At 43.0% G+C, this 22,588-nt stretch overlaps 2 protein-coding genes and 1 long non-coding RNA gene across 4 annotated transcripts in view; 1 reads left to right on the top strand and 2 right to left on the bottom strand.

Moving 5' to 3' along the window:
• Positions 1–541, top strand: part of LOC111080772 (protein rhomboid) — a 42,197-nt gene extending 41,656 nt beyond the window's left edge. For both annotated transcript variants that reach the window (XM_022376595.2, XM_022376587.2), the window contains exons 3-4: positions 35–214; positions 289–541. In XM_022376595.2, coding sequence (XP_022232287.2) covers positions 35–214; positions 289–513 — 405 coding nt within the window. In that variant the 3' untranslated portion in view covers positions 514–541. The remainder of the gene's footprint in view (positions 1–34; positions 215–288) is intronic.
• Positions 542–2,049: 1,508 nt separating this feature from the next.
• Positions 2,050–7,900, bottom strand: LOC111080449 (mucin-5AC). Its single transcript, XM_041594875.1, is given in 9 exon segments — positions 2,050–2,807; positions 2,842–3,273; positions 3,336–3,536; positions 3,621–4,314; positions 4,366–5,454; positions 5,456–5,937; positions 6,234–6,314; positions 6,376–6,711; positions 7,783–7,900. Coding segments are annotated over 9 exon segments (3,972 nt in total). The 5' UTR covers positions 7,883–7,900; the 3' UTR covers positions 2,050–2,250.
• A 12-nt stretch (positions 7,901–7,912) lies between these two features.
• On the bottom strand, positions 7,913–20,832 carry LOC121404721. Its single transcript, XR_005968157.1, has 3 exons — positions 20,655–20,832; positions 20,482–20,577; positions 7,913–8,438 (listed from the first exon to the last, which is right to left on the bottom strand). It is a non-coding gene; the product is annotated as an uncharacterized LOC121404721 (long non-coding RNA).
• Positions 20,833–22,588: the final 1,756 nt, after the last annotated feature.

The raw sequence follows: 22,588 nt of genomic DNA, 5'->3' as shown, positions 1-22,588 counted from the left end.
TGCCACTGCAGCTCTACGACTGACCCTTTTGCAGTGCCTCATTGGCGTGTGCCTCGAACTGGAGCAGGGTCACGGCCGTCTGGCTGTGGTCTATTTGGCGGGCGGCCTGGCCGGTGCCCTGGCCAATGCCTGGCTGCAGCCGCATCTGCTGCTTTTGGGTGCATCCGCCGGCGTCTATGCCATGCTCCTCAGTCATGTGCCGCACCTGGTGCTGGTCAGTCAACTGGAAAATGCCAATTAACTTTGAACTGATCTGATCTTTTCTAATCTGATTTTTTGTTTGCCTAGAACTTTTCGCATTTGTCGCATCGCTTTGCCCGCATTGCCGCGCTGCTGATCTTGTGCCTCAGCGATGTGGGCTTCACCACGTTTCACTTTCGCCAGCATCACAATCGCAATCCGCGCATCAGCTTGGAGGCACATTTGGGCGGAGGAGTGGCCGGCTTGTTGTGCGGCTTTATCATGTATAGACGTGTTCAGAAAATGTCCAATCAAAAATCAATTTATTTGTAGGCTCAATTAGTTGTAGTCTCTCTGTCTGTCTGTCCCTCTGTCTGGCTGTCTGTATATCTGTGTTTTCTGTCATTATTATTCTAGGCAAGCCGACCGGAATTGAAATTCCATAAATAATTATTGTACTCTGTGGGCTTTTGGGGCTGTCTCCACTTGTTTGTTTTGTTTAAAGAACACTCTTTTGTTTTGTTCTTTTGGTGTCATAAATAAATATTTATTTTACACCTACCCTGATGTACACTCAATGGCGCACACACAACTAATTGGCTTACAAATTGTTAGCTGAATGGCTTTTAGCTGCAATTAATTTATTGCTCATCAAAGTGGTCGTCTGGCTAATTGTTTGCCGGAATGTTCTTTATGTATTTTATATGTTTGTGTGATTGAAATTTTACAATGCCTTTTGTTTGGCATTTTTAAAACTCGAGCATTTGTTGTGGCGAACTTGTTGACATCGATGGGAATTTATGTAATTATTAATTTGGTACAATTTATGCACAAAATTAAACATTTAATGAATATTTATTATTTACAAATTCCTGGGCACAATATATAGTACATACATATGTATGTGTGTATGTAATATCTGTATTTCAATGAAAGTGAAAATTGATTGAATAACCGTTCAAGGTCATTTCATAAGGAGATAAAAATTGAATTAATAAATTAATGTAATATTATATAATATAAATACTATAGAAGTACTTTGATTTAGTTTACCTGTGGAAATGGGCACTTAGTTAGGCATATATTCTAAGGTAAATGCTTTTAAGTAAGAGTTTCCCCATAGAATATTTTGTGAGTTTTATTATTATTATTTTTATTTATTAATTTATTTTGTTTATTTTTATTTATTATTATTTATTAATATTCATCCACGCTAATAATTTAAAAAAATACTTACTGTGCGCTTAAAATGATAAAAATATCTTTAAGCTTTAACGTCTCTACTTTTCCTTTTAACCTTAGCAGTTCTCAAAGGATTTTAATTATTCTAGTAGAGAATGCTGGCAATATTTTTATTTTTTTTATAAAAATGGATACAAAAAATGATGAAAGTTGGCAAATGGAAACATCCTTGGTATATTCGCGATCAGGATGACTAAACCGGAGAGCGTCTGGAATTGAAGTCTCCATGAAAATTCAAATAAATACTTTCCCAAATAATAAAAAAAAATGACAAATATAAAAAAGAGTAAAAAATCGTGTCATTTGTGGTTAAAAATTCCTTGTGGCTATAAATGATTAAAATAAAATAATGTGTCTCCTTAAAGCAAAGACAAATCATATCAAAATCTTGAATGATTTATGATAAATGATATTTATCATAATAGCAACCCAATTCTAAAAATATCAAAACTAATTACTTTATTTTATTTTATTAATTTTATTGTATCTGTATTTATTTATTTATTTATTTACTGCTAAGTACTTACATTACTAGTATATAATTATATATTAATATAAATGCCATGTTGTTGGTTAAAAGTTATTATTAATTGGTTATATATTATTTATATGTATGATAAATCAATTTATATTTATATATATTTTTATAATACAATTTAGTAGTTAGGCTTATGCTACCCCTTAATTAGTTACAGGCTATGGATTAGCATAAATCTTACAGGCTGAAACTTAACCGCTAAACACTTAAGGGGAAAGTCGTAAAGACTTTGCAACATTTTAAAACTTTAAAACTTTTAAACTAAATTCTAGATTAAGATGCATAGTAAATTAACAGTCTAATGGGCCGCACTTGACCCCCACTTCGGTGCACTTGCACTCCAGACACTGGCTGGATAATTCGACGATAATCCGCCCCACGCGATACATGCGGCCATAAATGTTGCAGCCCGCCAGTTTCAGCATGCTGCCCAGGGGATCCATGGGGCTGCTGTTGCCACTGTTGCTGCTCTCATCGCTGCTACTGTCCCTGTCCCTCTCCCTGTCTCTCTGCCTCTCCGCGGAGCGTGCAGCTTCCTCGGTTGTGGATGTTGTCGTTGGCGTTGTTGTTGTGCTTGGTGCATGCTGGTAATGGTGGAATTGTTGCTCCGGTGGCTCGACCTGCTGCTGCTGTTGCTGCTGCTGCGGTTGCTGTCTGTGCGGTCGCACCTCATAGCTGGTGTCCATGAACGGTAATTTGTCGAATGGTGAGTTTAGAAATGGATGCATAGTGCTGGTTGCCGCCACAATTGTGGATTCCTCTGTGGCTGCTGCAGCTCTCGTTGTTGTTGCTGCACTCGTTGTTGTTGCTGCACTCGCTGTTGTTGCTGCTGGTGGCACTCGTGTTGCTGCTGCTCTGCTGCTCTGCTGCTCCTGGCGTACTCTTGTTGACCAAAGTTCGACGTGTGGCCGTTTGAATTTTGGTTCTACTTGGCCCTGGATTACGTCTGTTGCCCGTCGATTGTTTGGTTTTCGTTTTACTGTTGCCCTTTTTGTTTGTGCCACGTGTTGTCGTTGCTCTTACGGTTGTGCTGGACGTTGAACTGCTTGTTGTTGTGGGAGTTCTTGGGGGTGTCGTTGGGGCTGTTGTTGGGCGTGTAGTTGGGCGTGTAGTTGGGGGAGTTGTGGGGTCTGTTGTTGGCTGTGAACTCTTGTCTGGCATCTGCTTAAAGGGCGGCACAGTGCTGACAACTGCTGCTGCTGCTGCCTTGGGCAGTTCCATGCCCAGCAGCTCATCCAAGAGCTTATCTAATTTATTGATTTCGAATTTATCCATGAGCGTTATTTGCTTTTCCGTTGTGCTTGCAGCAGAGGCTGAGCTGGGGCTGAGGAGCCAGATGCTGCGCTGAAGGAGCCAGAGTCTGCGCTGAAGGAGCCAGAGTCTGCGCTGATGGAGCCAGAGCCAGAGGATAAAGTGGAGCTGGCCGAGGCTGCTGTTGAGTTGCTGATGCTGTAGGTGACAGTCTCAATGTGCTCCTCCAGGGGTTGCTTGTTCGCTTTATCCTCGTTAAGTGCATCCAAATTGGGCGGCGGTTCTGTGTGAATCACATCCTTAAAGGGATCAGGCGTGGTAATTTCTGTGAATAAAAAAGAGGCGTAAACAGAATTTATATTTATATTTATTTATATTTTATTTTTATTTATATTTATATTTTGCTTACCTATCGATAAAGTATCGTTGGCATGATCCTCCCCCGTGGTTATATCGATGATGTGCTGCGTGACCGCGTGATAGCTGTCGGCGGCGGTGACATGCTCCTGCAACACTTCGCCATCGATGACCAGCGGCTCCTTGGGCATGAAGCCACCCTCCGTCTCTGTGGGTGGCGAGAAGCCGCTGTGTGCCGGCGCCAGCACCTGCTCATCGAAATCAAACTTGACATATGCCGCACTGCCCTGATACTGCCCACCCACATGCACCACCGGCTCGGGCGCTGGCTCCACGGCGGGCACTTCCACATTGAACTTGTACTTGTAGGCCGCCTGATCGGGCTTGGGCTGGGCATACAGCGCCACTGTATCGTCTGCTGTATCGTAGCTCACAACATCCATTTTATCGGTGGCTAGCTGCGAGGGCTGCTGCTGCTGATAGTAGCCATTATTCGGGTAGAGGCTCTCCTTGGGCACCGTTTCCACAGCATCCGTGGGCAGGAAGGGTATAATCTTCAGATTGGGCAGACTGGGCGGCAGCGTGGGCTCCCCGGTGGAGTCCAGTGGTTCGGCTTCCAGAATTGTGGGATTCGTTTTGATCAGCAAAGGCTGTGTCGATGTGCTCGTTATAATGTGCGATGGCTTGGGCTTCGGTTTGGGCTTTGATTTCGATTTGTTGCTGCTGCTTCTTGTTGTTGTTTTTGGTTTGGCTGTTGTTGTTGTTGTTGTGTATCTTTCTGTTGCTGCTGCTGCTGCTGTTGTGCTGCTGCTGCTGCTGCTGCTGTCTGCTGCCGTTGTCGCCTTGGCTGCTGCTGTCACTGTCTTTCGTGTGGTTTTGTGCTTCGGTTTGGCTGTTGTCGTTGCCGTTGGCTTTGTTGTGGTTTTAATTGTCGCTGTTGTTGTGGCTCTCTTTGTTGTTGTTGTTGTTGTTGCTGGCTGCTTTGTTGTTGTTGTTGTTGTTGTTGTGCTGACCCTGTGCGTCACTGGCTGTCCATATTTGCTGGTGACCACCAGCATGGGCGGTGTCACTGTTAGATTCGCCAGCTTGGAGTTGATCCGATTGTGTGTCAGCTTGTGGCTCGGCAGTGGACGGAACATGGGCGCAGGTCGCACAGTGGTTGTTGTTGTTGTTGTTGTACTGCTGCTGCTGCTGGTGTCATTATTTGTTTCTTCCAGCATGCCCGATAGCCCGTCCATAAAGACATTCAACAGGCTGGGTTCCTCCTTGGTCGCTGGCACAATCTCTTGGCTGGGTCGCGGCCAGATGCCCGCATTGGCCAGTCCCATGTGCTGCGCCTCCGCGGGCAGCTCACCCACCGCAATGCCGCCATTGTCCAGCTGCTCATCGAAGTCGTCGGCAATCCGTTTGATGCTGTTCATCGCCGTCGAGCTGCTGCTGCTGTAGTCAGTGCTGGACTCGGCGTACGATTCGGTGATGGGTGGCAGCTCCTCCTCATCCGGACCCAGTAGTATGTCCATCCAGGAGAGCGTGTTCTTCGCTGTGGTGGTCGACTCTGGCACCTGCACCGACTCCGTGCTGGGACCCAGCAGCAGATCGAGGAAACTCAGGGTGGTCGTCGTGCTGCTCATCTGCGCCGTGGGCGCCTCCTCGCGTGTCGTGGCTGGGACGGGTGTCGTTCTCAGCCCCACCAGATCCAGGTTATTGGCCAGCATCTGGTTGTTGTTGCCATCGATGAACTCGAGACCCTCGCGCAGCGTGTCCAGGATGCTCTTCTCGCTGCTCGCCGCCAGCGCATCGCCCGCAGGCGGCGCCCGCGTCGGATGACGATCGTGCGGATAGCGTTCGGCCATGGAGTTTTGTGGTGGCAGCACCGCCTCCGCCTCCGCCCTCCATCTGCTGCTCCTCCTTGCCAAAGAGCATGTTGTAGAGATTGAACTGGCGCGAGTTGTGCGAGCGTCGATAGTCCCGCTGGCTGCCGCAGTCGTAGCTGGAGGGGCAACACTGGCCCTTGGGCACCACCGGTATGCAGTTCTTGAGCGCCGGCGAACACTTTTTGGGCGCACAGCGTCGTGTGCCGCGTATGCAGAAGCAAATGTCGCACGGCCTGTCCGCATCCGAGCGCATCTTCTGCCCCTCCGCATAGAACTGCGAGCCGACGGTGCAGCCCCGATTCCGCTGCAGGCGCTGCGACATGCGCTGGAAGTGCTTGTTGGAGGTCTTGCGATAGCGCACCTCCTGCGACGATTTGCCGGAGGTTTTGCTGCTGCAATCGTAGCGCACGGGACAGCAGGCCGAGTCCACAAAGATGGGCTTGCAGCCGTCCAGCGGCAGCATGCACTTGGGCTTGACGCATTTCTCTGTGCCACCTGCAGGGAGGAGGAGGTACAATACAAATTAAATATATAAAAAAATATTAAAATAAATATTAAAATAAATATATAAAAAATATTTAAATAAATATTTAAAATAAATATTAAAATAAATATATAAAAAATATTAAAATAAATAATAAAATAAATATATAAAAAATATTAAAATAAATAATAAAATAAATATATAAAATAATATTAAAATAAATAATAAAATAAATATATAAAAATAAATATATAAAAAATATTAAATAAATATTTAAAATAAAATTATTAATCATGAATATTCTTACCTATGCAATAGCAGTAGCTGCACAGGTTGGATGAGGACATGGCAGAGCCGGACTTGTACACAGTTCCATTCTTAACGCAAACTGCAAGGATCAAAAATTTTATAGAATATCCTTTCCCCTTTCACTCTCTCTGTTTACGCACCAAACAAATCCGTATCGGAGTCATCGGAGCGCCTTTGCAGCATATTGTCATTGACCACACGATCAATGGACTCCCGCTCGTAGTGGTCCAGGTAGGCGATGATGCGCCGCTTGGTGGGTATCTTGTAGAAGGCATCCAATCGGGCACAGGACAGGTATGGACAGCAGCTGCTCTTCCTTTGGACCACCACACAGCCCCGGGGCGGCGGCATGGGCATTTCGGGGCACACCTTCAGCCGGCAGACGAGCGTCTTGCGATTGCACTGGCAGCTGAGGCATTTCTCCATGCTGGGCACCACCGATTTGTCGGCAAACCAGGTGCCATTGTGATGGCAACCTAAATGTATGCCACAAAATTATTTATTTTTGTATGCTATCAAAGTTTTGGTTGTTCGATTTTTAAAGTTAAGCTACGCTTTTATTTTGATGATTTGTGAGGAGTTCGTGACATGGCATCAGAGATTGATTTATGAGCATTTCCATGCCTTTGGGTGCCATATGCCATGGGTACTATATCTGACTCTAGGAAACGCTGATTATGCAGGCCCTATGAACGATGCCCATACTCTTATATCTGAGGGTACGCAGATTTACATACGCATCTGTTTCGTACTGAAGCGCTAACAGGGCAACAGCGCTGTTAACAGTCCTGCGTAACATCCTGTGTCCGCTCTCCGCTAACAGACTGTAGTCGCTGCTGGTTACAGCTCTGTTAGCGCTCTACGACAGCGCTCTGAGAGCGAGCTTGCACTCGCGCTCGCTCTCTCGATCCATATGGCTCTCGCGTGGCCTTAGCTTGTAAGCTTGAACTTACATGAGGAGACTCTCGTGGCCGCGCTATAGTTACGCTAGACTTCAAATACGAGACGGACACGAAATAAATACACCATACATACATATGTACATATGTACTTATATAAATCGAAGCAGCCGCGTTTTACTACCTATTTTTCCTGTAGCTTATCTTTGGAGTCTGCAAGCGGAGCAATAGTCACCCTCCTGCAAAACGCCAACTGTTCTGTCCTCTACTTCAATTGCAGAAAGCAGAAGCCAAAGCCCTATCCATAACAAACCTTTAACTATTCTGCAAGCTATCACTGCATATTAATCATATGTTTTGACTGATCAAAACCATTTATAGCCCCCCCTTGAAAGTGTACTAATGGAACTCATACGTTCCACTCCAATAATACTCGCGTATCTTCAAAATTATCCGCTACTTTGCCACTCCAAGGCCAATGCTGGGATGGTCTATGGTGGACTTATCTTACCCATTGCCATACATTTCACAGACATTATGGCCAGCCAGACAGCTAGCCAGCCAGCTAGCCCGCTAGCCCGCTAGCCCGCTATTCGTCGATTGTAAGTATAGGTATATACACGGCTATTGGGCCTACTGCCGACTCACCTGTATTCGGTGTGATAAATGCATCCAGCTGTGCGGGCCAGAGGAAAAGCAGTGCCGCCGATAATATGCTGACTAAGCGCAGCGTCATCTTCGTTTCCATGGGTCGAATGCTGTTGCTGGTGCCGCTCGTTCCCGTTGCTTCAAAGAAGAAGAGCATGAATAATGCAACAGAGAGCCCGACTTTGGGTTTGGGCGATGGATAGCTAAAGCTTCTCCTTCTCCTTTGTTTCGTTTTTGTTTTTCTCTCCAGTGGTGGTGGCAGGGCAGATGCAGCTAAGCTCAGTCCAGCTCCAACTTGTCTGGCTGTAGCAGTGACTGTGTGCAGCTCGGAGTGGAGTGGAGTCCAACTCCAAGTCTAATGCGTAAAATGTGTGTCACGCAGAGGCAACTTTCGAATGACAAAGCGACCAGGGACCATAGACCATAGACCATAGACTGGGGCCGGGTCGGGCCGGGCGCATGCTCAGCCGTACACCAAAATTAAGCCAAGCTGCAAATTACCCGCACAATTGTTGGAACATTGTTCTACAGGTCGTTGTCGTTGTTGGCTTTGGGTTTTGCCTTTTTTGTTATTGTTGGCAGTGCCAAAGTTCTGCCACACTTTTAATGAACCATATGCGAGGCGGCACAAATGTTTATTTTTGTACGTTTGACAGCTGCAAAGAGAGGGTGAGAAGAGAGAGAGAGAGAGAGAAATTGGGTGTTGGATAAGTGACTGTCATTAGCTCGGCAATGTTGAATAATAAAACAAAACAAAAAAACTATGCAACAGGTTGCCTGTTGGGGTAATTAACTTTATTTTTGAATATATGTACGCTGAGCGAGAAGATTTTGATCTGCAAACAGATTAACAGAGACTAAAAGCAAGAAGGAAAATGAGAGTGGGAGAGGAGTGCTGCTTCCGATCTTTAAAACAATCAATTATGTACAAATTAATATTCTAATAATACTTAGCTAAAGTTACATAAGTCCACATTAATCTAGCTTTAAGTTGTTAGATTTAATTTAATGCCCTGCTATTTTTAATGACTCTTTTCTTGTAACTCAAACAAACCTATATGTTAGCTTCCATTTATCCCTTTTCATGATTTATTTCGAAGAAAAACCCAACAGCTTGTAGAAGAGTTTTCCCAATTATTAATCAAGATTTAAAAACTAAAACTTTCCATATGAAAGATTTCTGGTTCAAGCAACGGTGGTCAGCACAGACACAATCCGACTGCCTAATTATTCAAATAATTTAAACGCAAAAAATGTCTAAAACTCTTGATATAAACCACTCCAAAAAAAAAAATCTCCCGCCAGAAATAGCTTGAAATAAAACAGACACAGAAAGAGAGAGAGAGAATTTCCATCTCTCGATCTGCACAATGCGAGTATTTTCACACAAGTTTATGGGTTTATTTACATACAAATATACATGCTGCCGCCCGAGATTTTGCCGGTGGAGTAGTGCAACAAATACTTGGCACAAATTCCCCGCACAGAAATGGGCCAAAAAGAAGTGTGCTGCGAACGGAAATGATGCCAAAACTTATCAATAAATACACGGCAACTAGAACCCAGGAGAGTGAAAGATACAGCCAACCAGGAGAGTGAAAGAGACACACAACCAAATGAGCAAAAGAGCAAAAGAGACACCCAACCAGTAGAGTAAAAGAGACACCAAAGCCGACGTCATAAATAATATAAATCAAAATCAGAGGAACTCATAGAGAGAAAGAAGAACTGGTCCTCCGCCTGGACAGAACCACTTCACACTCGGGCCAGGCCAGGCCAGGCCGGGCCAGGCCAGACGATAGTTGCATGTAAAAACAAACAGCCAACCGCTGGGAAAACAAGCAAACAAACATGAAAACCAAATAAAGCCAAAGCCCCAGCCCCAGCCACAGCCACAGCCAAATGGCGGTCATTGCCAGCGAAAGATCAAGTCTGAACGTAGCAGACTTCTGGCCCACCATTCAATGTTGTCCAGCAACTAAAAACCCAAAGCCAAAGCCAAAGCCAAAGAACCAACAGGCAGCCACAACATTGTCCATGCCATGAACAAGCTCTTGCAGCTCTCCTTTGGACTGCATCCACTTTCATTAAGAACGTGATTAGCAGGCGAAAACTCACTAGTAGCATGCAAATGCCATACAAGAGGCAACAATATATTTGCTCGGGGTGTGTGGGGCACAGCTGAAGTTGGGATACTCTATGGAGCATTTAAATTGGCAAAGTTTTTCATGGAATTTCGCAGTGAGGAGTGAAAATGTAGCAAGTAAATATAGTCAACAAAAACTTTGAAAATTTCTTTATGATTGTTTCTTTAATTCTGCATTCACCTCATGGTCTTGCTCGTATTTTTATTTGAATAAAATCTTCACTCACACTTCCCATAGAATGTTTGTAGTACTCCCATTGCCCAGTAGCCTTACCACTTAACTACCCATTGACACTGACAAGTTAAGCCACCCAGCTGCACTACCCCAAAAAATAAAACAAAACAATCAGTGTAGGAACTCCAGGCATGACTTTGAAGCGGCTTCTTCGCTTAATTGGAGCTCTCTTACTCGGTGTGATCCGGCCTGGCCTTGCACAATTTAGTCTCCTCGCCGCTGTTCGTTCTCATGACAAGTTTTAATCAAGCCATTATCTGAATGTCAAGTCACAGCCGTGGATGGGTTGGATCTAAGCTAAAGAAACTTTCACGACAAAACACAAAACCCCCCCCAAAAAAAAAAAACCGAAAACAGAAAAACAGAGAAGAAAAAGAATTTCAGTTTCACACAGTAAATCAGTTGCAGTTGACTTTTATTTGTGCTGTTTGGTTGGGTGCTTCTTCTTTTTCATGGTTTGATTTTAATTGAAATTCAGTTCAGGCTCATTTGCATGCCAAACGTTGTGTACTTGGCCATGAAAAATGGCAGATTAGAACGCTGAAAATTACGGACTGCAAGTGAGCTGAAAATGGAGTGAAGTGAAATGCACTTCAGGCCAAATTTCACTGGCAATAATAGAGAGAGAGTGAGGTTGGCTAGCTCTAGGGCCTGAAATTGCAGTGGGATTTTCAGCCAAACTTAATTACAGATTTTCAGAAACGATTTGGATCTGGGGCCGGGCCCCATGCCAACATAATTCCATAATTTTTAGGTGCCTGTATGGTATGGGAAATCTAACGCAGATGCCATCGAGAAGCATACAGAAGTGTGTGGTGTGGGTGGTGTGGTGTGGTGTGTGGGTATTCAGAACGTGTGTAAGCCCAGTTGGCTGCCTCATAAATAAATTACTGTAATTACAAAAGCAAAGACAAAACCCGAACCACACCAGAACATCACCAAAAGAAAGCGCAGGCTGTGGGAGCACAAATGCCACTCAGGTGTCCGCAGACCACAAGACGAGAACCGAACCTCACCGCTCCTCTATGATAATGGGGCCAAGCAATTACGCCCAGACAACTTCATTTTTTGTTCCAGGTGTTGGTTTTTTTTTGGCATGACCATACACTGGGCGAAATTAATCAAGTCATTTATTTCGGTAGCCGCCGGAGGGTCGGAGCGAAAGTGTTGAGACTATAAGTTGAGATTCTGATGACGCCGATTAGTTAATCACAATGAAAAGTTTCAGTTTTCTCGATTTCATCAACCCAGTTTGCGTGCTTTCGATGGATGGCGCAGATAGTGAAAGAAATTAAGAGTTTTTTTTTCTGAGGTTTCAGTTTCATTAAACCAAAATGAAAGCCAAACTGTAAGCCAGAGATTTGACAATGCCAAAGACGAAAGTAAATAAAAGAAAATTTGGACAAAGGTTTTTTGAGGAAAAGATTTAGTAGCATTCTTTTAGCTTAAGATATTCGTTGATTTTTCGGAAGAGATTCTGTGGAGAATTTGGGAATAAGGCAATAAAAGAATACAAAAAAAAATTAATTCAAAAGAATTTAAAAAAGAAAAAATTAAATTAAAAAATATGTATTAAAGATGGGAGATTTGTTAACGAGAAAGAAAGCAATTAAATCCACAGACAAGATATAAAAAAAAAACTAAAAATGTACGGAAAATAGTAAACAGAAGTCATCAATATTAAAAGGAATCGACTGAAATTATGAGAGGATGGAAGCGATCCAACACCACAGGAGCAATAAAAAAAGAGGCGGTAATTTCTATACAGAAGAAAGAAAGGAACTTCTGAAATCATAAAAATCAAATCGCGACTGTAAAATCTGAGAGCTGTGAAAGTAATAACAGGAACTAGAAATGAAGGAGAATATATTAAATTAAATAATAAGAACCACTAAAGTATGTTCTAGTAGTTTTAAGTTAATTGAATCATTTAACTGCCATTAATTAATCATTCTTGAAACGGCCAAATCTAAAGTTTCTCTCCGAATTGATTCATTCGCTTAGAGGGAAGATATCTTCTACCATTGAAGAGCCAATCAACCCAATTAACTAGTTCGGCTGTCCCAAATCGCCACAAATATTTGACAACAAAAAAGAGTTTGAATGGCAATAAATTGTATTTCTTTTTTTTAGACTGGAAATCGAACTCTAGCCGTGACATCGTTTCGGCAACAATAAAATTGGGTATTGGGTATTTGGTATTGTGGCATTTGTATCTGATAGATACTTTGTTCGGCACCGTCCAACTATTTGACACAGTAGCAACGCCCCACTGACAGATTTATTTATCCAGCATTTCTCGCTGGGCGAACGGAGGAGGCGATAGAGAGCACTCCTCCTCCTCCTCCATATTTGGACGTTGATTTGTGAAAGGCAAAAAAAGCCAAAAAGCAAAAGAAAAGCAAAAAAACTACAAGCCCCAAGACCGATTCCGAGTGCAGCATTTTGCGCCTTGCTTTGTTGTTTGTTGTTGGCTACTGGGCATATTTTTGGGCGCATTCTAAACTTATAATTTGTAAGACAACTTTCACCGAACCCAGCAAATCGGAGTACGATGGGCAGACAAGCCAGCACTTAAGATTATGTAAATCTCGCTCAGGCAGCAAAAATCTAATAACAATGGAGAGCAGAGAGAGAGAGCTCTTTAAAGAGAGAAAGAGAAACAGAGAGAGAATGAGGCTCAGATTGAGATCTGGGGCCTATTTTCACTTTTGCAAATTATCCAAGAACACGAATAGAAATCGAAGTCAGTGGAAGTCAATTGGCGATCAGTGAGTATTGTGAAACGTGCGAGTGACTAAACAAGACTACAAATCTTCAGTTCTTGTGTTTTGGCACAATGTCTTAAGATTTAAGATAATAATTTTTTGTATTGCTTTATGGATATGTTTTAATTGGGTTGCTTATGGCAGGCAAACACTACAGGGCGTTTTCTTTGTATTTATAACTAGAATTCTGTCTATTTTCAGGTACATTTATACTTGATCGAACATTTTTTTTGTGCAGGCGGCAATTGCTGTTGCTATTTACGCAGTTGCTTTTGCTCAGCGCCCTCTGCGGTGCTCACGCATTAACCGTTGCATCGCCTTCTTACTCTCTGAAAGGTACAAGAGAGCTGCAGGCACCCACTCTCTTGCTCTTGCTCTCATTCTCACTGGACTTTGAATGCAGTCTTCGTTTTTGGCAACGGTTCGTTTCGGCTCGGTTCGCCGTTAGCTTTAGTCGCTTATCTGCAGCGTCTGCCCTTTACATATGTATGTACATCGTACATACTAAGCCACTGCTGATTGTCGTGCTCGCGCTGCTGCCCACCACTCTCTCACTTGCGCTTGCGCGCTCACTGCGTATTTTCGATCCCTGCGCTGTGGTTCAACTTACATTATCTGCACTTAATCTGCATTATTTCTCAGTTCTAAAGGTCTTCACTTTATTAGTTCTTCCACTTCTAAATTATTGCTAACCTTTATAAAGCCAACGAACGAAAACCTTGTTGTCTGGTGTAGTTCTAGTTTTCTCTTCTTTCTCTTTCTTTCCACATTATAAACGTCTTTTAATAACAATATTTGCATACATATGTACATGTATGTATGTATGTACGCGGCTTCATCATAGAGTGAAATTTGTGTCATCTTAATTGAAGAAATTCCAGCACGTTTACGGTCACGCTTCGACTTGTGGCTGCGGCATAACCGAATAAATTTGGCAATATCCGTGGCCAAAGAAATTATTTCTAAATAAAGCACATGCCAAACTACATTACAAGACAACAACAGCAACAAAAAAAGTAGCAGTAGAAGTAAATAAAAACCTGGCCCACAGATGAACGGACAGACTGACTGTCAGAGCCATCAACATGTGTGGCTCATTAAATATGCTGCGAACACACAGCAAGTAAAAGAAGAAAAAAAATAATATCCAACGAACAAGCAGAGGCCGAAGACAACGAAGAAGCTTGAACAATTTTCATGTCCGAACTCAATTGATGCGAAACTCTGCTGCTTGTTTGCGGTACTTCAGGTCTGGTCTCTGCCTGCGCCTGCTCTCTGCCTGCGTCAGCGCCTGCTCTCTGCCTGCGCCTGCTCTCTGGCTGCTGCTCTCTGCCCACCATTTAACGATTCGATCTGTGGGCAGGAGGAGGCAGTACCTTCTCGTACAAAGTTATTAGAGCCGCGAGGGCTCAATAAATGGGCGTCGTTTATGCACCTCATCATCAGCGATTGCACAGATCGCTGGTTGTGCTGTTCTTTCGCTTGTTCGGCTCTTTGTTGCTGGCTACCTGGCCAAGCGGAAGTTGTTAAATGAAAAAGGAGAAACAGGGGCCAGCCCAGGCCAGAGGAATGGGAATGGCAGAATGGCAGAGGTGTTGCTGTGTTTTGCCTGGGCGGAACGAAGACTAAATGCTCTAGCAGGAAGAGAGTGGCAGAGGTGTAGATGTCATTTATGTTAATTTCAGATTCTCGGAAGCATTTCTCGCAATGACTACATATGCATGAAGCTGAGGATCGGTGACCAACTACAAGTCCTGTACAAATTGCAGCAGCCAATAGCAGCCCCCACACCTTGAACGAGATTCTTGGGATCAGTTTCCCCTGCCACTGCCACCATTAGTCATAAAAATTAATTGAATTTCTTGCAGTCAGATCGAATGAAGTAATACTTCGTTGGCTTGTTAATTAGTTGTTGCCCAGTGTACCCCGACCCTGCCTCCACATGCCCAAAAAAAAAGAAGAAACGTGAATCAGGTGAAAGTCAAGCTCAAGTCCGTCTCACTCCCGACATCTCCTGCTCTCTAATGAAACTAGAACAGACTGCACGATTGTGGCCAGCAACAAAAAAAAACCACTGCAAAGCTGGGAAAGGTTTTCGGTGTCGTCCAGCTAGCACCTTTCACAAAAACCCCATCGACAATGGCCCGAACCAAATCGAATCGAACTGAAAGTTCTTAATACCTTTAAGTACACTTTTTGGCAAATTGATGTCGCCCGTTCCCGTTCCCGTTCCCGGTCTGCTTCTAATGATTGTATCGTGCTTTTGGCCTGGCCACGCGCAGCACAATAAAATTGTCAACATGACAGGCTGCGATTAATATAGACTTCAAATATTTATAATGCATAAATCATGGCCTACTCGCAACTCGTGCGCCTTTTGTTTTGCAGGCGCATTACTCTCTTTTCCCACAATTTAATGATGCGGCTCCTGGGGGCAGGTTCTGCGAGAACTTGCCACTAGAGATGGTCGTTGAAATGGAGTGTGTGCTGTGGAGCACGAACTTAAAGAAAGGGGAGTGTATAAGGCAGTTGGGTAATTCAATGGAGAAGATCTTTTTGCGAAAATTAGGGAATGTCTGAGGAGCAGCAGCTTGAGTCAATGATTTATTTATCGTTTACAGCACTGATCAGTGATGATTCATTTATAGAATATAGAATATATAGTGCTGCATAAATAACTCTATAAATTCCATAGCTGACCCATAGATGGGGAAGTCTCACGCTCTCATCTCTAAGGTTGAAGCCAACGACCCAGCAAAGTTTGTTGGCAAACTTGTTCTGACTTTTTTTTTTTGTTACAATTGCAGATTCCTTTCTTTCCTTCTCATATATATATATATATCTACATTTTTTGTTTGCTTTCTATTGCTCTAAGACAATGCACCATTAAACTGCAGTCTCCAAAGACTCCACTGGCACTGTGTTCTCTCTCTCTCTGTTTCTCTCTGACTGCCATTTCCATTTCAGTTTCCATGCAAATTTCTGCGTTGTTTTTGTGTCGAATATTTTTGCTCTTTCCGGGCACATTTGTCAAGGTGTCTTGTAAACAAGGTAAGCCAGAACCCCAAGAACAGCAACCCCAAGAACAGAACCCCAAGCACCGTTAGATCAGCTGCAGACAACGTTCTTATATAACGCATTGCAGCAACCAAATTTGTATGTTTTATTGGTTGCCTCTTTAGGCCATAAATGGTAGTGACAAAAGTCGGAATTTATGGTGCGCTGACAGCTCTGATAAATAACCTTAGGACTGGCCAGACTGCAGGCAGGCAGGCAGGTTTGTCTTTGGGTTAGATAATCTTATGGCGGGGGGCAGGGGGCATGCTGCATGTGCTGCAGGTTGAAAGGGAATCCAAGAAAGCCATAAACATTTTTATCATCGCTTTGGTTCTAATAGCACTCTGACGTGTTGTGGCTTGGAGGTTAATTAGCAGCGAATAAATGGGCTGTTGAAATTCCAATTCGTTTGGGAATCCAAGCTGGGAATGCATTTTGGACAGCAGTTCTTACAGTCAGCCAATGAAAGAGAGGAGTGCATTGTGTGGAGCAGCATATAATAGAAATCTTTGTCCAAGGCAGTTGGGAGAAGGAAGAAACTTTACGCTTCACAATGAAAATAAATCACAATAATAAATAAATTAGTCAGAGATTCTCCACAGTTAATCTTAGGCTCATTTCAAATATTCGATTTGGCTTTAAATGTTCATTTGATATATGTATGTAGTTCTCCCTAATAAAAAACAAAATATAAAATAAATAAATAATAATAAATAATAAATAAATAAAATAAATATATAAAATAAAATAATGTTTCAGCAGAGTTTCAACCACTTTTTGTTAGCTTTGTTGCTGCAACCTTCTCCTGCCCATATACTCGCATAAGAGACATCATCTAATCTCATAATACTCCCCTATATGTAACCTAATGTCAACTAACACCAGTGCCATTCGGTCTCTGGTTTCTTGCCTCTGCGCCATGTGCACTCGAATGGAACTCCATGCGATGCCAAAACTAACCAGAGGCAACTTTTGGTGTCTTTGGTGGGGCTGCCGCTGCCGTTGCTGATGCCATTCGGATAAAAGAAAGAAACTCTCCACATATGGACAGGCCTTTTGGTTAGTCGCCGTTGCAGTTCGGTTCAGTTTTTGTTTGCTGCAGTTTTATTTATATGTACACTCTTTTTTTTTCTTTTTGTTTTTTCTTTTGTTGTTCAGCTGGTTGCCTCACCGTTCTCAATATCAGATTACGTGCGGGCTATCTTTTGTTGCATGCCTTGCCGCGTTCGAGGCTTTTCCTTAAGTGCTGGCTGCTGCCAGAGAGTTGAGCTCTCTTTTCGGCATATCAGATGTTGCTAATGTGTGCTGCTGGCAGCGCTCCACTTGAAAGGAGAGTTCGCCCCGTCTTCCTTGGCCAGATACAAGATACTTTTTTCGACCTTGAGATGGCAGGCCAAGCCTCAGTTGTTGCTGCTGCTGCTGCTGCCACTGATAATCAAATTTGGAGGCACGCCCCGCTTTTGGTAGTTCTATCGCCAAGTGCAGTCAGCTGCATGAAGTGCTGCGCCCAAGGGGCATCGATTAAACATTAATTTGATATTCGATAGCGGCAGTTTTTTTTTTGTTTTTTGTATAATTCAAGATTTGCCAGAGGCCCCGAAAGAGCTACGAGATGGGGTCTAGATGGGGTGTCTATATCGGCAAGCTACATAAAATAATATCTAGAATGAGAGGATCTGAGCATTGAGTTTGGATTTGAATGAATATCAGGGGGATGGTATAGGAAATAATATGGAATAGGATCTACCACAATTCAGTGCGCTATGAAACAGGATGAGCTCCCAGAAAAAAATCTCCAAGAACACTCCACTCCAGTCCTCTCTTTGCAGCGCATTTACAATTCGTTGCTCTCAAGCTAAGCTCTGTCCCTGCCCCTTTGCCCATTGCCTAATGAAGCTTTCTTCCCGTTTTCCCCCTCCATCTGCGCTCGCTGGGCTCTTACATTTTCAATTGCAGGCAATTAGCAAATTCTCTGTGGGCCTCCGCCTCGCCTCGCCGCGCCGCGCTTCGCCTTTAATGAACGTCTAACATAAAATGTCGTCTTACATTCAAGTTTTATAGCTTCCGCTTTTCATTATCAAATATTATTGGTGGCTGTTCTTTCTGCTTTTTCTGTTGCCTCTTTGCTGTTTGCAATTGCATGTCGTCACGTCAGGCGCTCAAAGAACTTGCAAGAAGAACCCGCCCGACCTGCTGCTGAAAGGCAGTTGGTATACAACAACAACAACAAAAAACCCTTGGCTATCTAATGATGATCATTAGGAAGCGGGTCTGTAATCACACAGAAGCAGAAGCTGGAGATGAAGTTAAAGCTGATGCTGAACCCAAAGCTGAAGTTAGTTCGTTCCTCTACATCTTTCTATTCCTCTGCTGCTGCTGCTGCTTCTGCTGCTTCGTCTTGCGTTTTGTCAACATGAAACGGTAATTTCTTCAACAAAAAAAAGCACACAAAAAACGACCAGAATTCTTTGAGCTTTGAGCAGCCGAAGCTGTAAATACTCTTACAAATTGATCGTTGCTGTGACAGGTTTTCAGATTTTTGTGAACTAATTTTGTATCAACTTTGGCTGAATTTTCAGTACATTCTTTTTATGGGAATTATATTGTGTGGTGCATTGTGTAGTGCTTTGACTTGTATATTTTTTGGTGAGCAAACAACAGAAAAATCTCCACTTAGATTAATTTTATGTAGATAAACTTAAGAGACTTGATCTTTGCCCAAAATGTATTTAAAATAATATATATTATTTTTTTTATTTTTATTATTTGCTATTATTTATATATAAATATTGTCCAAGTCCCAATACCCTCGGCAAGCTTAGGGTATACTAAGAAACAACAGTAGACGTAGAAGTAGAAGCAGGCAGCTGGATCTACAAAGATTACCGGGAACATTTTTGCCCATTGCCAGTGCAACCTACATTCCCTCCCATTGAACCTCCTCCTCACTGAACCTCTATGCCTGTCGCCAGCCTCTTCCCCTTTGCGTGTGTGTGTGTGTGCGTTTTTTGTTGTTTGCTGCCAGTGTGACCATTGTAACGGCTTTGATTAGTCTGAGGAAGTCGCCTAAGTATTGTCGTCGTCGTCGTCGCTTTTGGCTCATCTGTCCCATCTTCGCCCCACAGGGCTTTGCTCTCGTGCGCCCCAATGATGGGACTTTTTTGTTGTTGTTGCTGCTGCTGCTGCTGCTGGCACTTTAACAGTTAAATGTTTAGTTTACATCATTAGCATGCCGTTGCCAGATACTTTCCTACTCTCTTCACTAATAAATAAGCAATTTTGTTTGGCGCTTTCTGCCTCTGTCTTTCGCTGACTATCGATTTAATTGCTCTGTTGCGTTGCGGAGAATGTTTTTAATTTGGCTGGAAGTTGCATGAAGAACTGAAGACACTTAAATGGGTCTGTACAGTGCGGCATTTTTGGTGTGGGTTAAGGGAGGGGATATACATGTGTATATATAGTAACTTACACATATAACCATGGCCATTTTGAGGTTCGTTTTAGGGCTAGAAATGTAGCTAAGGGCAGTGTAAATTCCCTGATTAAATAAATAGAAATAATTTAGCATGTTCTTAAAATGTTTTCATATTTTAGTTTAAATTCTGAGCATCTCTGAGACCTAAATCACTGGCTCTATGTACCCATAAGAGTCATTCAAATATAACTTATGTACCTACATTTATTTTGGGAACATAATCTTGAAAATGCTTCCTGCTTCACATGGCATTCCATTCTTTGGACTGTGGTTATTCCCTTTTGTGTGCAAAAATAATTGATCAATAAAATACTATTTCAATTCCGTGGCTATTCCAGGAACCCCAACCAAATGTAAAGTGTTTTTTTCTGCTTTTGCTCATTTCCACAGCCATTAACCCGCCGAAGGAGGAGGAATCATTGCCTCTAGAAAAAGTTCTGTGAAGTTCGTTGGCTGAGTCTTTTGTTTGCAGTTTATTTTGTATCTTTGTCTTTGCCCAGTCTTTGCCCAGTCTTGTAGGTGCACTGAAGCATGCACTTTTAGCTGGCACTGTCTCTATTATTTATTTATCTGGCCACCAAGTCGCTGGGTTCTATTAACAATGTAAACAATACCGTTAACACGACGCGACACGACACGTTGGGAAGAAACTTTGGAAAAGAGAATGAAATGTGCCGCAAGAATTTGCCAAGAGGAAAATGGGGGAAAATGCCGACTCCACCAACTGCATATTTTACTCAACTCACTCCCTGTGCAATCCCCCCCCACCACCCCACACCCCCCCTTTTGGAAATGCATCAACGAATCGAACAACAAGAACAGCTATGTACGAGGAGAGCGTACGTACAACATCAACAACAAAAAAAAGCGTGAAAAAGAGGCGACAAGAAAAACGGTTTGAGGAAAACACTTATTAAATTTTAGCATGCCCAAAGACGCAGCAGGGCAGCAGCAGGGAGAAGGAGGAGGCAGCCAGACAGAAAGCACCGCAACGGAAACCGCAGAGAAGTTCACATACCTGGGCTAACGTGAGGTGAGGCTCCGTTCGGTTCGGCTTGGTTCGGTTCGTTCTCCTTTATCCACTGCTAGAGTCGAGAATTTTCCATGCTTAAAGCTTAATGGTGAGACACAATAACAAAAATTTCAACAATTGATGTTCGTTCGTTCGTTTGTTTATTTGTTTGTTTTTACTTGTGACTTTGTTTGTTGTTGTTTTATTGTGGCACTTCACTGACCCCCGAGGGTTCGCTCATCCTTAACCAGAAGAGAGTCTTTTGTCATACCCGTTTGTGGTCTGCTGTTACGATTATTCTTTCCTTATTTCCTTCTTTCTTTCTTTCGTTCTGAACGCGTCGCGTGCTGAGTCCGAACTGAGCGCCGGCCAACAGGTACGAGTTGCTTTTAGAGAAAAAGCATTCGGAAGAAAGTTGTCTGCATACGCCGCGGCATTCTGTACGCGAGCGCCGCACAAAGATTCTCGTTCGAAAGCTGCTGCAGCCGAACAGAAAGAGAAGAGAACTTCCACTTAAGAGCGAGCATCTGCAAAGAGAGTGCGCTGCTCTGCTCTGCGCTGCTCTGCTCTGCTCCGCTCTGTGCTCTGTAGATTAATTACTGCCTGTGCAGCTGATAAGCATGAAAATGTCGCTTGTTCGCCGCTTGTTGGCCAATTAAAAATTAGTTTTCGCTTTAGATTTGTTCGAACGATATGAAGGGTGAGTATGAAGGTTTGCCAGCCATGCCCAGCAAATGATTGCAAAGATAAATGTTTTTTTTTTTTTTTTTGGTTTTGTTTACAATAATCAATTGAAGAAGGTGAATGAACCTTCAATTTTTAAACAAAAAAGCGACAGAGAAACCCAAGCCCAGATCTAGTCAAAATATTATAGATCTATTGAAAAATGTAAAAAAATACCAACATTTAAATTTATTGACACCTTTTTGTGCAGCATAAAAGGGCTAGGCTCAAGGGGCTTAAAGTGAGGACACTGAAATTCTAGGAAATAAAGAGGCACTACGCTGGAAGAGCGGCGCAAAGAAAATACTATGGTTATTTCTGGTTTATGCATAAAATAAAAAAATAAAATACAATACATTACATTACATTAAAATAGGTGTGGACGAAAGACCCTTTATGATGGCCCCTAAAATTCAGCAAAACTCTCAACAAAAATCCAGAATGGGAAAGAATCTGTAAATTCGGAGAAAAAAGTGAAATTCGAACAATGATTAATCATGGCTGATTCAACTCTTTTGCTCACATCTAAATCATTTCCATATGCCTATTGGCCCAGCCAATTATAAAATCGTTTTTCCGTTTCCCCACCACAAAACGCATCAGCCAAAGATAATGTGAAAAAATATACAAACATACATACATGTACATATATACGCGTATAAACCCCCATAAAGCACAGACATTCATTCTGCTGCCGATGAAGCCCCCAAGTAAACAATTCCAGGCATTTGCTCCATTACTCATAATGGCGCAGCGCAGCCCAATGTCGCGGTTGCATCCCATCCCATCCCATCCACAATGCTGCCACAAGAGCAGGGGGCAGGGCTGTGCGAAGGGGTCTGTGTCTGGTCTGGTCTGGTCTGGCAGCAAAGGTGCACCCGCCCATGTTGTTCGCAAAAGTTGCATAAATCTGTTCGATTCATAACCCAAAGATGGTCGAAAAGGAGAAGAGAGAGGTGAGAAAGAAGAAGTGTGCGTGACGTGAGGGTGGAGCACCTGATAAAAGTTTTTCCAATAAAACACATCTCATATTTAAATATTTAACAATTTCTAACAGCTTTTCCCACCACTTTTATACATTTTCCACCTGTCATTATACACCTTTTACTTAAAAGAATATTTACAGTCAATAATTTGATTAATTCCATCTCCATTTCAGAGCTCACGCGCTCATCTCCAATTGCCGCTGGCTTGTTTCCTTTATCAACCTTGTCTTTATCGATCGCGTTGAAGATTTTGTCTGCTCTGTCCCTGGGTCTGGGTCTGTCCGCCTTGTCTGTTTGGAGCTCTTGTTGTGGAGCTTGTTCTGGCCCTGCTCCGGCTCTGCTCTGGCTGGCTTGTTCGTTCCCGTTGAGTCGTCGCTTTGTCTTGACTCCTGGCAACATCTTTA

Source organism: Drosophila obscura, unplaced genomic scaffold (assembly GCF_018151105.1).
Source record: "Drosophila obscura isolate BZ-5 IFL unplaced genomic scaffold, ASM1815110v1 contig_37, whole genome shotgun sequence".
Taxonomy (NCBI): Eukaryota; Metazoa; Arthropoda; class Insecta; order Diptera; family Drosophilidae; genus Drosophila; species Drosophila obscura.
The sequence above is the reverse complement of the archived record's forward strand: the minus strand, read 5'-3'. Positions and strand labels throughout refer to the sequence as shown.